This window comes from Alosa pseudoharengus, unplaced genomic scaffold (genome assembly GCF_046254945.1).
Source record: "Alosa pseudoharengus isolate Yale_2024_CS ecotype anadromous, Long Island Sound unplaced genomic scaffold, YU_APseudo_1.1 YU_APseudo_1.1_scf_7, whole genome shotgun sequence".
Lineage (NCBI taxonomy): Eukaryota > Metazoa > Chordata > Actinopteri > Clupeiformes > Clupeidae > Alosa > Alosa pseudoharengus.
The window spans coordinates 37,361,169-37,375,692 of record NW_027468859.1 but is presented as its reverse complement, the minus strand read 5'-3'; the positions used below and the strand labels follow the sequence as shown (position 1 = coordinate 37,375,692).

The following is a 14,524-nucleotide window of genomic DNA, read 5'->3' as shown; positions in this document are numbered from 1 at the left end:
TTGCTAGACAGTAAATACTGTAAGAGAGGGTGATTTCCCTCCCAATATTAAATGAAATAACAAAATATAGTTGTTTTAATTGATTAACAGGGTTCAAGAATTATGGCTGAAGTGGCCACTGTCCCCTGCCACTTGCCCACCATCCTGTGCCATTCGCCTGTCTCAGGCCTCTTGCTTACTGTTCCATGCCACTTGCCTACTGTCTTGTGCCAATTTCCTACTGTCCCACACCACTCACTTTTACTTATTGCAGCGCCAGATTAGGCCACTTTATTTCTGCACAGAGCTTCTATGTGCCATTATGAATGAGGTAAAAATGTGGTTGTTTAATTCAGGAGCTTCCAAGGAATCAGAGGAATTCCATACGAAGCCTAAGATATGACTCAACACATAAATGTGCTTATTGTAGCGCCCCCTAGAATCATGGTGAGATAATTAAAGTTATGCAAGATCCCTGCATGGCTAGGAAGGTATGAAGTTTGGTTTTAGTTTTTGCTGTCCAACAACTTTTTGGACAGAAAAGGGAAACAAGAATAATCCTTGCAAAAACAATAGGGTTCCCGCAGCTTGTCTGCTTGGACCCTTAATTATTTTATAGCAAATGAAGCCCAGAAAATAGCTAGTGAAGTTAACAGAGCTTGATCTACATTTGTTCTGCATTTTACAGTAGTTAGTAACTGTGTATTTCGTTAAATAGCCTACTGCGCAGTCTGTGACTGATGCCCACAACCCCACCATCACCCATCCACCCAATCTGTGCATACATCCCCATGAAGAGAGTTACTGTAGGTGCTTGGCTAACCAGTTACTGTACATATACAACCAAGGTCAAAGCTTTAATGTGTCTAGTAAATGCATTGTTTAGACAGAGGTTGGACATACTAATTCATACTACTAGCTGTGGATGGTTCTTAAATACTCAGCTAAAATGTTTATATTACACACTTCATTCACTTGTTAGTGCTTCTGTACATGTACATTCAGTTGCATTGCTGAGCAGTAGGTTGTGTATAACAAAAAATAATATCACTATGTGAAAATGGATTTTGTGAAATGAAAGAAAAAGTACTGATGAAGTACTGATATTACATACATTTCTGAAACAAGTTCTTATTTGAAACATAAAAATAACACCTAAAGAGAACAATTAAACAGCTGACTCACCAATTTAGAAATACTCTCCTCTGTTAAGTGTTAACGGTTGAGTTGTTTTGATCCTTTCCTTTGTTATTCTGCCTGTCTGTGGTGTGTGTGTCACTCTGTTCTTTAAAATGAATTTAAGGGCTTCTTGAGTCTAGTTTAACAGACATATGACCCTCTTTTGGTATGCTAGCAGTGGAGACGATTTGGCCTGCCCCTGAAATGACAGTCTTGACATTATCATGCAGTGTTTTATAGCTCGAGACATAACTCAGTGATGAGATCAGGCATTTAACAACTCCTCTGTGGAACAGTTGTACAACAATGAACAGCAGATAAATCAGTCAGATAAATCTCATAATAAGTCAAAACATTATATATATATATATATACACATTATACTAAATATATATATATGTGTATAACGCAATAGGTTATGTAGGAGATGGCTACAGTATACTGTCTTTAATGATGTTGAGGGCCCTCCTGTTGACCATAGTGCAGCAATCGCAAGGCTGTTCGAGTGTGCCACACTCATCCCCATATTCTCTAGACAGGTTGCAAAACAACAGAATGTAACCTAATTAACAAGTTATTTTGTACTCATGTACAGCCACATACACAAACTACAGTTCCTTAACTTCTCACTCAGATTAAGACATAGGCTACAACAAAATGTTTGCCTTATTTTCCCCAGAAAAGTGTGTCAAGATAACACCTCCCTCTCCCTCTCTTATCTTATTCCTGCCAGACTGTATTTAACAACAAGCTACAAAGTGTGCATCTCCGTGAGAGGTATAAATAATTAGTGGCGGTCATGTTACGTAATGCTATGTGGTACGTCAAGTTTATGATTAAGGACAACATAATAATAGCACCACCACCCAGATGCACACACACAGACATGCCATCTCTGCACTCCTCCTGTTTAGAGAGAGAAAGAGTGAGTGGAGCAGGGATGGAGATGAATGGTGAGGTAAAAGCAAGAACAAACCTGATGATTAAGAATGAAAGAGGTGATGCAGCACTAGAGAAGTGGAGCACATCCCCTGGGATTCATCAGTATGGTTTACATTGACATTTCTACATCTCTAGCAGATGCTTTTATCCGAGGCGAATGACATATGTCATCTATATGTGCCATTCTCTCCAGCTCAACTTGGGGTTAAGTGCCTTGCTCAAGGGTACAATGGTGGAAGCCAGGAATTAAACCCACAACTTTTTAGGCTACTGCATGCTAGCCCAGCTCCTTAGCCACTATGCTACCAGTAATTGTTTCTCTTGACAGAGGCAATTGCACAACCTGTGGCAAATACATGTATAAATGCCTCAAGGTGGTCAAAAGAGGTTATATCAGGTCTCGACACAAACAACACTGTAACTGTTATTTAACTGTAACTGTAATTTACAGAATCTGCTATAAAACTTTATAACAAAGATGCCATCATTGCCATCATCAAGATGTCCATGAAGCACTATAATGCTTTGCGACACTTCAATCTGTAAAGGTTTATACAGTAACATCATAATGCTTCATGGGTGCAGTCATGAGTATATATACTAATGACAATAATTATGAGGCTTTATGAATGCTTTATAACCCTTTATGAGTATATTTATAATGATTTATGAATACTAGGTTCATAGAAAGTGTTACCAAGAATTATTTTCTCTTGTTCCACAACCACGCATTTTAGTATCAGAACATTAGGGGTTTGTTGATTAACAGATAATGCTATGTATGCCATGTATAGCTAATATTGCAAAAACACTGTCCTTTATGTTTAGAAGAGGTACGGTTTCTGAGTTTTGGAAACACAACTGTTTGTTCGGAATGAAAACAAACCAAAGTACTATAACATTAAAGCTGAGGAAAAGGAACAGTCAGGAATCCCCCCCCCCCCCCGGAAAACCCAGTGTAGAGCTGTCATGAACTCCATTTCTACTTCACTCCTGTTTTCACAGGCTTTTGAGAGGTTTCATATGCTGCTAAACTTCATCTCATCTCAGACCTCAAATGTAGACTGATTGAGCTCTTTCATCACCTGGCTCTCAAACTCACCTTTCCCTTTGTTGTTTGTTGGTCCCTGCAGAGCTAGGGGTGCTGTGGGAGCTTGTGGAGTGCAGGATAGATGGGTGCTCCTGGGTCTCATCAGGGGCCAAACACATAAGGTCAGGCCAGGGTCAGAAGATGCATCTGTGGCCAGAGGCACTGGAGTAGATAGGAAACTGGGACATACTTCAGTTACGTAAAAGGTAAAATTAATCAGGAGTCAGATGGGGTATCTTGGGACTAAAGGGGTCTTTCTTTATTTTACAGTTTTTAACATTAAAAGGCACACACAAATTTGTACCATTGCATTTTCAAAAACAAGCAAGCTTCAGTCAATAGCATTTTAGCAAAGTAGGAGGCAAAAGCATGAGAAGGTGATGTTCTGTGCAATTCACATCAATCTTCAGCTATGTTTACACTACCTACAAGAAGCTACCTAACAGTTGGAACACACCTGAAATGCTTATTTGGCTCAAATGTGTTTCCATATTACAGCTTTCCTCCAGGAGTCTCAATGCACACATAAACTTGAATTTGGGAAACTCAAGACACAATATCAGCTTTTTCTTTCATTTTGTGCTTTGCTGAGTGTCCTATTGAGTGTTCGTCACTTTACACCACAGTGTTCAACTAGATTGAGCGCTTTGCTCAGAGCAGCAAAAAAATTGTCTTTGCGTGGGCAAAGGCTATTCACCTTATTCTGACACACCCATTTTAGAAATGTATTTTCTTACTCCTTGTGCTCAATCTTCCGGTCGGTTAGTTCCAGCTAATTAGCTTCATTAGGATAACACTGCAGAAGAAGTGGATGGAGAGGCTAACTTTGGAGGAAATGAAAACTGCCATCAGGAGGTCAAATGGCAATATTGTACTTTGCAACCCTAAGCTATTCACCTCTACGGTGTGGGTAGATGATATGCGACAGTGGCCTCCCGTATCGTATGGAGATATATTTCAGAGACGGACTGGCCATTCTCAGCGCAGTATGTCAATACATAATTGTCATAATATGTTCTTATAAAGTGCTTTTTTACCCAAATCCCAATGCATTCTTTGATTACATATTTACTACACAAGGTGAATTGGAAATAGTTGGTTTCAGAATGTAGCAGTGCTGTTGTTGCAGTGCAACTGTGTTGAGTGATACAGTCGATCCTGAAAGAGCTGCTCCATTTCTCTAGCCTAGAAATGCACCCTAGATGCACCCTAGCAGCAGCAAATTTAATTTGCTGCCTGGGCTAGTCTAGGCTTGTAAGCTGGAAAAATATAGCTTCAATAAGGCCAATCACATCGTGTATAGAGTCGATACATAATGATTGATGGCAGAGTTGCAATGGTTCGGCGTGAATTCCCTGCTACTTGAAAATAAAGAAGATGGATGTTGCTGTTGGCGAACAGCGTGACACGAGTTAAGCTTTTTTTAAGTTGGCAAAAGTTTAAACTAGCCAACTAGCTCCACTGGTGGGAAAACGCATGGCACTCATGAGTTGTAGCGCTATCCTATTGTGTGCAGAGGGAATTTGAAAGACAACCGATTATCCCGCCCCTCGGACTGAGCACTGCAGTCCCCAGACCCTACATTTTAATGTCAGTCCCCAGACCCTACATTTTAATGTGGGTCTGGCTCGTCAGGTTACCATTTATCTGCAACTGGAAGTGAACCTGTATGCGCTTAGTCTAGTCTAAACTACAATTCAAGAAATCCTCAGACTCTCTGTTGTCATAGAACAAGTACTTGATGAGTCGTCCAGGCAGAGGAAGGCTGGACATTCTCCTCAGTCTCTGCCATCCCACCAGCTGGCGGGTCCTCAGTCGGCACAGGTGCATCAAGGAGAAAGGTGGCCCTGAAAGTTTCAAGGATATTTCAAGGCCATTTCATTTTTCCGATAGCTATAATACAGCCAGTGAATACACCAACTATTAAGATGTCAACAGCTACTGTATAAAGTTGACCAGCCATCAACTTTGTTTATCAGCTATTGATCCAATAGCCATTGGGACTTAAAGGTTGTATCAGCAATTTCAGGCCCAAAAATGCTGAAACATAAATGATCACATTCATCTAATCTTTCCTAATGCTAGCTGCCTGCTCCATAAGCAGGCTGTCAAAAAAACGCGTCTCTGTAGGCAGCCTCGGCTCCGAGATCTGTACACAAAAACAATTGCTACCAAAAAGGGTTGGCAACCACTCAAAGGCAAAATTAAGTGTTTCAACCAATAACCGACGAGATGCACGTTTAGGAGAGTTTCAATTGCACGGGAGGGAGGAGGAGGGAGTAGCGAGCTAGGTCTCTGTTTTGTTTGAACATCAACAGAAGTGACGTATTCCCGCTATCGCTGATACAACTTTTAAAGCGAAGAGTACAAGGAAGGAAAAGTACATACTTGCTTTTTCCTTGATGTATTCCCAGTCTTTGTTTCTGTCCAGAAGTTCAATGAGTCTTGAACACAATTTCACATGACCCACATAATCTAAGAGGAGATCGATTATAGGTCCAGCCCATGGGGAATGAAAAGGATCTGCCAACACTTCACAGAACTGAAGAAAAAAAACAAAGAAGATAAAATAGTTTTAGTCTGGAAATGTCCAAATACTTAACAAATACATGAACTCAAAGGCGACATTCCTCCTGACCTGTACTGTTGTGTTATGAGGAGCGTCAAGCCCATGTAGGTACAGATCATCCCTTGTGGAACGTTTGCTCTCGACTGGAGGATGTGGGCCGTTTCCATAAATACAAGTGAAACAAGCATTGGCATCACATCCATTATCCAAAATGAGCTTGAACATGAGTCTATACTTCATACAGAAGAGGAGCACCCCTGGGAAGGTGGTTGGGTGTGTTGGCAAGCAGGCATTCACATTTGCACCATGCTCCATCAGCAAGGATGCCATCTCCATATTACCCTTCCTCACGGCTACCAGAAGAGGGTTGAAGACATCCAGATTGGGGTCAGCACCAGCCTCTAACAGCATGGAGGCTGCTTCTACGTTGCTGCTGCGGACCGTGAAGTAGAGTGCTGTGGTGCGACGGTCCTCATACATTTTACACCAGTCAATGGACAGCTGGGTGTTGACATCAAAGCCTGCCTCAATGAGAACCTCCAAGATCCCATCTCTGTTACGCTCTGCTGCAAGGTGGAGTGGACTAATACCACAGCGTCTCACAACTGCTCTGTTGGTGCGTGGAAGCAGTAACAACACAACTCTGTCCAGACAGTGAAAAGAAGTTGACGTCAAACTCACCATTTATCATCATCAGGAAAATGCAGTTGTAGTTGTACATACACAAATATGACCTCCATGGAGTTCAAATACACAACATATTACAGAAACACACTGCAAATATAGCAGTGTTGTGGCAATTGATGTGGTCCAAGTAATCAAAGCATTGATACTTTTGGATGGACTTGTGATTTGCAGCTTCTATGACTCTTGTTACCATGCTGGTTCAGCATAACAGACCCTAGGAATCAGTTCAATACGGAACACATCTTTTTCCTTTCAAATTCGGGACAATTCTGTATTTTACGAAACTGTTGGCAACCCTAAGTGAAAAGTCAAAGAGAGTCCTTGTGTAGCTGAAATTAGGGCAAGACTGCTTCAATAGAGCTGGTTGTTAATACTTTTCTCCATAATGCAGTGTTTTGTTAAATGGTTCAAATAAGCTTTCATTTGACACCAAGATTATGATTCTACTCAAAGAGGTTCTTGTGTAATAAGAGTTTTATTGTCAGTATGCATTTTGGGGAAAAGGGTCCTTTTGCTTTTGCTGAGGGGTGTTTTGTTAGCCTGGAAATATCTAGACTTATTCACAAAGTGAACAGTACTCTCCCAGGCCAGCTGTCATGCCCCTCTCTCAAGAAATAATTTCTTTGCTTTTTATGTCAGTGATTCAGAGTATCATGCTCTAGCACAGCTTGGCTGGGTAGCCTATCAGTTAAAAATAAAACAAAACTATATAATCAAATGAAAATTTGTTTGTTATTTGACTACCTGTAGCATACTCTTTTGAAGAAGCTCAGAGCAGGGTGTCCGCGCGGTAGTAAAAGGTAGTAAATATAATCTAACAAAATTAAGGCCCTTGAAAGGTAGTAAAAGGTAATAAATGCAATTTGACTTGGTAGTACATTTTTCATCACCACCTCAATATATAATGAGTTTACATTTTTTGCGTCATGTTTTAACTTCATCTTACCTAATTAAAAAAATATATACGTGCTAACAGGACCTGAGTCAGTCGGAGTTGATAGCAATGACGTAAAAGTAAACTGTGTAGAGTTCCGTGGTTGACAGCCTATCAGCGACACCAACAACATTTTCGCCTCAGTTGACAGGGATGCAAACAACGCGCTTTTCGGTGCCTCCTTCACGTTCCTTTGGGCGACTTATATGAATCGTACAGATCCGAAGAGTTTTTTCGGGTGGGGGATGCAGGGATGCTTTTTGGCGACTCTCGTTTTTTTCACGTCATCTAGGCCCTACCGCAGGCTACCAGAGGAACCAGAGCAGCGTGTTTATCATATGGGCCTGCTGGTCAAATGCCCAGTGCTTCTGTCACTCATCTGATAATATTTGTAGCAAAGGAGCGGTAGATGTAGGCTAGCCTATCACTCTGATAGCAGCTAAGAAAATATAGGCTACACTCTCTCAGTTCGCACTAGGCTACTTCAGCTGGAAGTTTTAACAACTGTGGACTTGACTAGTGTGTAAGCTTTCGTTCAGCTGTCAGTGGCGCTGCCATCTGACTGTGATCATCCGTGCAATAATGTAATTATTCCACCTAGCCCATCAGTAACAAAGTTCAAACTAGTCACTGACATAGTAATCGACAACATTTTTTTAAATGTAATCTAGACCTACTGTAGTATCTAATGTTACGTGGGAATTGCAAGAAAACGAGTGAAAACAATTCACTTTTAATCACGCAAGTGCATGTGTCATTTATTGTCGATCAACAAAAACAGCATGGAGTTAAAACGTAATTTAAAGTCCCAGACATTTAAACACAACTGAGTGAAATGCTTTGAATAGCCTACAAAACACTGCATTTAGATAACAACTGCGTGAAGAACCAATAAACTAGTTAATGGTGAATTAAGTTTATGGCATTCACATTTAAAGCATTCAATAGCCTATGAAAACTTGATCAGTCAGTTAAATTGTTCTCATAAAAGGAACAGCAGGCCTACAAAATATTCCAAATATGCTAGTTTTATTGCAGTGACAGAAAACGTATACTGCAACATACGAGTTTAAACCATGTTAAATTTGAAAGCATCTAGCTAGTGACAGGTGGTGTTGGGGGGGGGGGGAAGAGAACAAACTCTGTAACCTACCTGATTCCACAGTCATTGTTCATTATTTGGCCTATAATTTAGCCTATAGTATTGGCATTTGAATCCATGAAAATTAACCAAAATCTATAATTTCCTATCGACAACAGACCCCAGCAACGCATCGAATCGTATTGCTACACATTTTGAAGTATTGAAAAGAATCAAATTGTTGGCTTAAAGAATCGATATTGTACCGAATTGTGTAAACTTGATTTACACTCCTAAATGTCATCCTTATAATTACTGTTGTTTTGGGAAGTATTTATCATGCAAGCATCGTGCAACCATACTGAGTAATGCAATGAAATCATAGTTTTCAATTTTGCATTAGTAAAGCAGTCCACTGATGTGCATGTTTTCACGGACTGCTTTAGTGTCAAATGTGCAACAACAATACCATACCAATAATAATGGTTTTATATATCCATATAAATAGATTTCTGGGCCTATCCTTAGACTGGAGGGGTTTTTTTTTTTGGGGGGGGGGGTAGTCGGTGGTGTTTGTTCTTCATTTTTGACATGTTTGGTTTTTAAGTGTCATTTGTTTTTAAGAAGTGCCAAGGTTAAGGTTATTATTCACCTTATTAGGGCTAAGGACAACTGAAACTCAACTCAACACTACAAAAAAGCATTGTTGTTGACAATGACAATACTTAATGATCACAATTAGAAATTGTTAGTGTACCTAATATTGATTTATACCTTATAGCAAGTAGTAGGCTAAGTGGCGCTTTGCATCCCCCCCCCCCCCCCCCCAAAAAAAAGGGCTGCTGCTTGATGTCGTGTTGGTAGTAAAAAATATTGTGGAGGTAGTAAAAAAGGTAGTAAAAAGTAGTAAATTCAACTCTATGATTCCTGCATATACCCTGAAGAGCATGCTCACATGTTTTGCACAAAGAATATCAGCTTCTACTTTCTAACAGAGAGTTCCTTTTTTTAATCGCAACACTTAAAAACTCTTTGGCAACACTTTACTTGACAGTATCAACATAAGAGTGACACTGTCATGACACATGAATCCTAACCCTACAAATTCTTAATTACATCTAAAGACTACTCACCCCAAATGTCCATTCTTTGATGCAACATGAAGAGGAGTTAATCCTGCTTTCGTTGTTTTGTTCAAATCTGCTCTCTTGGACAGAAGTAGCTTAACCACTTCTTCATGACCATTCTTGGATGCTTCATACAAAGCTGATGCTCCATCGTTAACTTGAGTGTCAATATTTCCTCCTACAGGGTATGTGAATAAGAGTTGGTACATGAACTGGAAGTATCTGGATCATGAGGAATGCGTTGGAATCAGTTGGAATGTGTGCATCAAGCCAAGACATGGTGAAGACATTTGAGAAAATATAGCCAGATGTGTGCACACATGAGAAGCCATTTGTAGAGATGGTGGCAGCCAACCTGGATGCCAACTTGCTAAGCTAACCCTCCAAACCCTGCCCCTCTGGCATATACTGGCATATACCTCTAAGACCCTGTACAACATAGCATGTTAAACTCACCATGTCGAATCAGGAAGTTCAAAGCTTCTGTGGCTCCTGCCTGGGCAGCTGTGAACAGTGGCTCAATACCGTAAATATTTTTGGCCCACATCTTTGCTCCAGCTTCCACCAGTAGCTTACACATGCTGACATTTTTGGTTCCCACTGCTTCGTGTAAAGGTGTCCATCCCTCAAGATTGCTCCGAGTGGCATTGCCTCCGGCTTTCAGAAGAAGATCCACCATCTCTATATTTGCCTTCTCACAAGCTGGAACACACAATGGCAGTTTTGTCTTAAGAAAATACATGGTTCATTTTTTTTTCCATTCTTGGTGTTTCCTGTTAGTGTTTTAGATGAAACAGACACAATTTTATTCTTGACCAAATACTTCAATGTATTTTTATACCTTTCATTACAGCTGTCTCTCCTGATGTGTTGGCTATGTTAGGATCTCCTCCAGCTGCAAGAAGACACTGGGCACATGAAAGGTGTTTACGACCAACAGCCAATATCAGAGGGGTTTGGTTCCTGTGGCTTCGTGTGTTGACTAGCTGAGGAAAAGCTATAAATAAAAAATAGAAATTAATTATTACTTATGTCACTATGGTAAAAGAGAACAGAGACTACTGTACAAACATAATTTACTGCACTATAACAAAAGATTTCACTCGTGTTCATAAAGTCGTATGTAAGTCATACCTTTTAGTAACACCTTCAAACACTCCAAAGCACCACAGTATGCAGCTTCATGCAAATGTATCCAACCATCCTTATTTGTTTTGCTCAGACTCAAAGCAGGCTCTGTCCCTAGAATTTCACTCAGTGTTTTGGCATCATTCTTCCAGATAGCTGAATTTAACTTGGATACTGGATCACTGCAATAGAGTTATTACAGTTAGCATAAAAGTCTGTTGTCATGTCTAAGTATCTAACTGGGTAACTAGTGTGTAATTACTAGTTAGTGCATTGTGCCTAGTGCATTAAGTGGATATGATTTGGTTATTCAAGAATTTAAGAATTCACACATTTTGTGGATTGTACGGAGCCCAGGAGGTGTCATTGCAAGATATTTTGTATATTGAGAGAATGTGCGCTCTCAATTTAGTAAATTGTGCTCTCAATTTAGTAAATCATGCGCACGATTTAGTAAAACGTGCACGCGATTTAGTAAAACGTGCACATGATTTAGTCAATTGTGCGCACGTTTTACTAAATTGTGTGCACGTTTTACTATATTGTGCACTCAATTTACAACAATTAAAATGAGAGCACAATTTAGTCAAATGAGCGCACTACTGTATTTAGTAAAACGTGCGCACAATTTACTAAATCGTGCGCACGTTTTATTAAATCGTGAGCACAATTTACTAAATTGAGAGCACAATTTAGTAAAATGATTGCACAATTTAGTAAAATGTGTGCACGATTTGTAAAATTGTAAAATGTGACCTTGCATTTGAGGTCTGTGTAGTTTCACATACATGGATTAGGCATGATCCTATAGTAAATAATGTTTTGTCAGTGGAGATCTTCATTGAAGTTTTCTAAAAGTCTAACACAAAGCTTAAAGGCAGTTCACACCGATAACTACGATAATGGCAAAAGCGAGCTAGCTAGCTAATATGAATGACAACATCCACACATAAACCGATACTGGCACGAAGAACTATCGTCGGGGATCACTTTCACAATGATTTTGAGTCAACAGGAGAGACTTTACTTATTGTTGGTCAGTTTGGACGCTCATATCATTAGCAGTTATCTTTATAGTGGCTGTTCCTGTTGTGGCTGTGAATGGCCTTTTAATCAGTGTAGGCGAAACTGGCCCGAAGACAAATCCTTACTCCAAAGTTGTCACTGTAACCTCCAAAGATCCATTTCTTCTTTTCCAGGCCCGCATCATCTCCCTGTCTCCAGCATAGGAATGCTCACTTCTCTTCTTATCTTTTTGGCCTTCACTGTAATCAGACAGAAACAGGAGATCAAAAATATCTCATGTGTGCTCTTACGGAGTAATTCCACCGAAGGTCACAAGAGTGTAATGTCACTCTGTTCTGTGGGAATACACCCGTCACTGCCTCTGGTGTACAATACCATACATCTACTGAAATCTATAAGACAATTTCATTTCTCATATTGTCGTTGATGAATATAGATTATTGGTGAATCTCAAAAATATTTTCTGCTGTGTATACAGCACAACTGTAAAATGTCAAATCACCTGCAGGGATTAACAGTCTGAGTGCCCATTGCGGCCCGTCTCCTGGATGCATATTCTCTGCGGGCCTCACGAAATGCTGACATGCCATCATACTCTGCCTCTGACTGAATTTGTGCAGGTGAACTTGCAGACTGATGAGCAGGTTGAGCAGATTGTGAAGATCCGCCATGGGTATCTGTAAGGCTTCGTTCAATGGCCAGATGAATCAACTCTTCCTCAGATAAGTGACCATAAACACTATAGTCTTCAAAAGGTAGGTCAGTGGCCATTTGCCTGCTGGCACCAGCAACCGCCATGGGACTGCACAAGGAAAAAATATTTTCAACTCCCACTTTGTTCAGAAAATTCAACTCCCAGTTTGTTCAGTATTCAAGGATTAGCAATCGTGCAAAAGACTTTAACCCACTAACATGAGACTTTGACATGAGAATATTATATATTTTATATATATTATAATATTATTATATAATATTATATATAAGTTATATATAATCTCTATTGATACTCGCTGTACATAACCCTCTATACTCCTTATCTGTCACTGTAGACATGTCATCTGGAAAACCTGCATTATCTAACTATACACTGTTGTACATAATTAATCTCTATTGTCTCAGGGGTTTTCAAACTTTTTTTGTGTGTGGACCACTATCTGTAATCAAGAATTTTCACGGACCACCTCAAAATACACATAATGAAATATGTCTATACACAGTCCTACCTGAATTAATCCACACCTCTTAATAGAACTAGCACTAAAATTATAACTGGTCATTGCATCAGTACAACAGGCTTGTTAAAAGAAAGTTTATAGCACATGACGGCTGCCACATATTTAACTTATTTATTTACTCAAGCTCCGAGGGCATAATCAGGTTAATTTGAACTATAGGCTTATTTCCAGAGCAATGGAGTATTAAATCTATACAGTAATAAGAACACTTGGATATAGTCCTCAAAAAGTAGGCTATGTGAGTTTGTCTACATAACAGCACATCCACAAAACATTTCAGAAACGTGAGATCAAGAAACTAACTAGAAATTAAAATAATAATAGGCCTTATTCATTCCATTTATAATTTAAAACAGTTTGTTTCATATAAACTGCCTAAAGGTTATGTGTGTGATATGATCATGAGACCATTCTTTACCATTTTTTTATGGGAATTATTTCCTGGTAAAATCAGGGTTAAAACATACCCAACATACTTACAGCCAGGCTTGGAATTTCACCATTCTGGGGGCAAGGCCACTTGGCCTTCAGTTGGGCATATTTGGTGGGGGGCACAAAGGCCACATGTCAGGGCACCAAGGCCAAAGTTAACTATACAGTAGTAGGCTATAAAAATGATCAAAGTTGTATTTAGCCTATTCACTGCAGTAGACCTGCATCACTGTATGAAACATTACAAAAACATGAAACATGACATATTACAACTGTAAATCATCTGATCATGTAATATTTACAGATATCTAGGCTATATATAACATTTATTTTATATTTGGCCTGTTATGAAATCATGTATTGAACAATTTAAGCACAGCTCAGCTTTAAGAGATTCAAATAGCCTAGATGCATGCATTTTGTGATCAAATGCTTTCACAAACTCTTAGTCAGCTGTCCTATGATTTACCAAAATCTAGGCGATATTTGTAACATTTATTTTGTATTTGGCCCGTTATGAAATCATGTGGAACAATTTAAACACATTGTAAAACGCAAAGCCCAAATTTGGAGACATCCATGCATGTCGAAATTTACTGCAAATTCAAAACTAGATTACTCTGGAACGGCTAACTGTACAGGGGACTGCTTTACACTTTTGTGTTCGGTAAGGTCTGCTGTTTATTCCGATATATGGTTTGTTATGTGTTAAAAGAAGGGTTCGTGAAGTATTCCACCGAGATGAATGGGTAGGGAGATCATGGGACGCAAAACCTTCAGTAGAATGTATGATTAAATTGAATTATATTTAGGCCTACTTTTCTCGCGAACCGTTCAACACAGCAATTATCGGCTAACATCGTTTAAAAGCTGAGTAAAGGCTCTTTCATGTGATACTTGTGATGTCTGTGTGATGTATGGCTACTTCGCGAGTAGTTCAACTGAGAAGAATGGGTTCATTTGGACGCACTTTCTTGCGCTGTCACTTTCTCCACAGCGTAAAAGACTAAATTAATTTGCACTGTGAATGCTAAGATTATTTTGACAGGCCACAGGCTAACTAAAAATCGCTATTAGTAGGACGCAAAGCAGAATATTGAAAGAATGGGGCACCA

General features: G+C 39.5%; 1 protein-coding gene across 1 annotated transcript; it reads right to left on the bottom strand.

The window, feature by feature from the left end:
* Window positions 1-4,490: 4,490 nt before the first annotated feature.
* LOC143109320 (ankyrin repeat and SOCS box protein 2-like) lies at window positions 4,491-12,540 on the bottom strand. The gene is made up of 9 exons (XM_076271974.1): window positions 12,245-12,540; window positions 11,868-11,981; window positions 10,723-10,898; window positions 10,430-10,585; window positions 10,045-10,290; window positions 9,595-9,766; window positions 5,829-6,402; window positions 5,579-5,732; window positions 4,491-5,037 (listed from the first exon to the last, which is right to left on the bottom strand). Exons 1-9 carry the CDS (start codon window positions 12,538-12,540, stop codon window positions 4,871-4,873), a joined length of 2,055 nt encoding a protein of 684 aa, XP_076128089.1. The 3' UTR covers window positions 4,491-4,870.
* Window positions 12,541-14,524: the final 1,984 nt, after the last annotated feature.

What these genes read in the sequence shown, in the direction of transcription:
- LOC143109320 (XM_076271974.1), bottom strand. Translation starts at nt 12,540, where the DNA reads ATGGCGGTTGCTGGTGCCAGCAGGCAAATGGCCACTGACCTACCTTTT. An exon ending in CAGACTGTTAATCCCTGCAG is followed by an intron (nt 11,982 to 12,244) that starts GTGATTTGACAT and finishes GTCTGATTACAG; the next exon opens with TGAAGGCCAAAAAGATAAGA. An exon ending in CTCATAACACAACAGTACAG is followed by an intron (nt 5,733 to 5,828) that starts GTCAGGAGGAAT and finishes TTTTTTCTTCAG; the next exon opens with TTCTGTGAAGTGTTGGCAGA.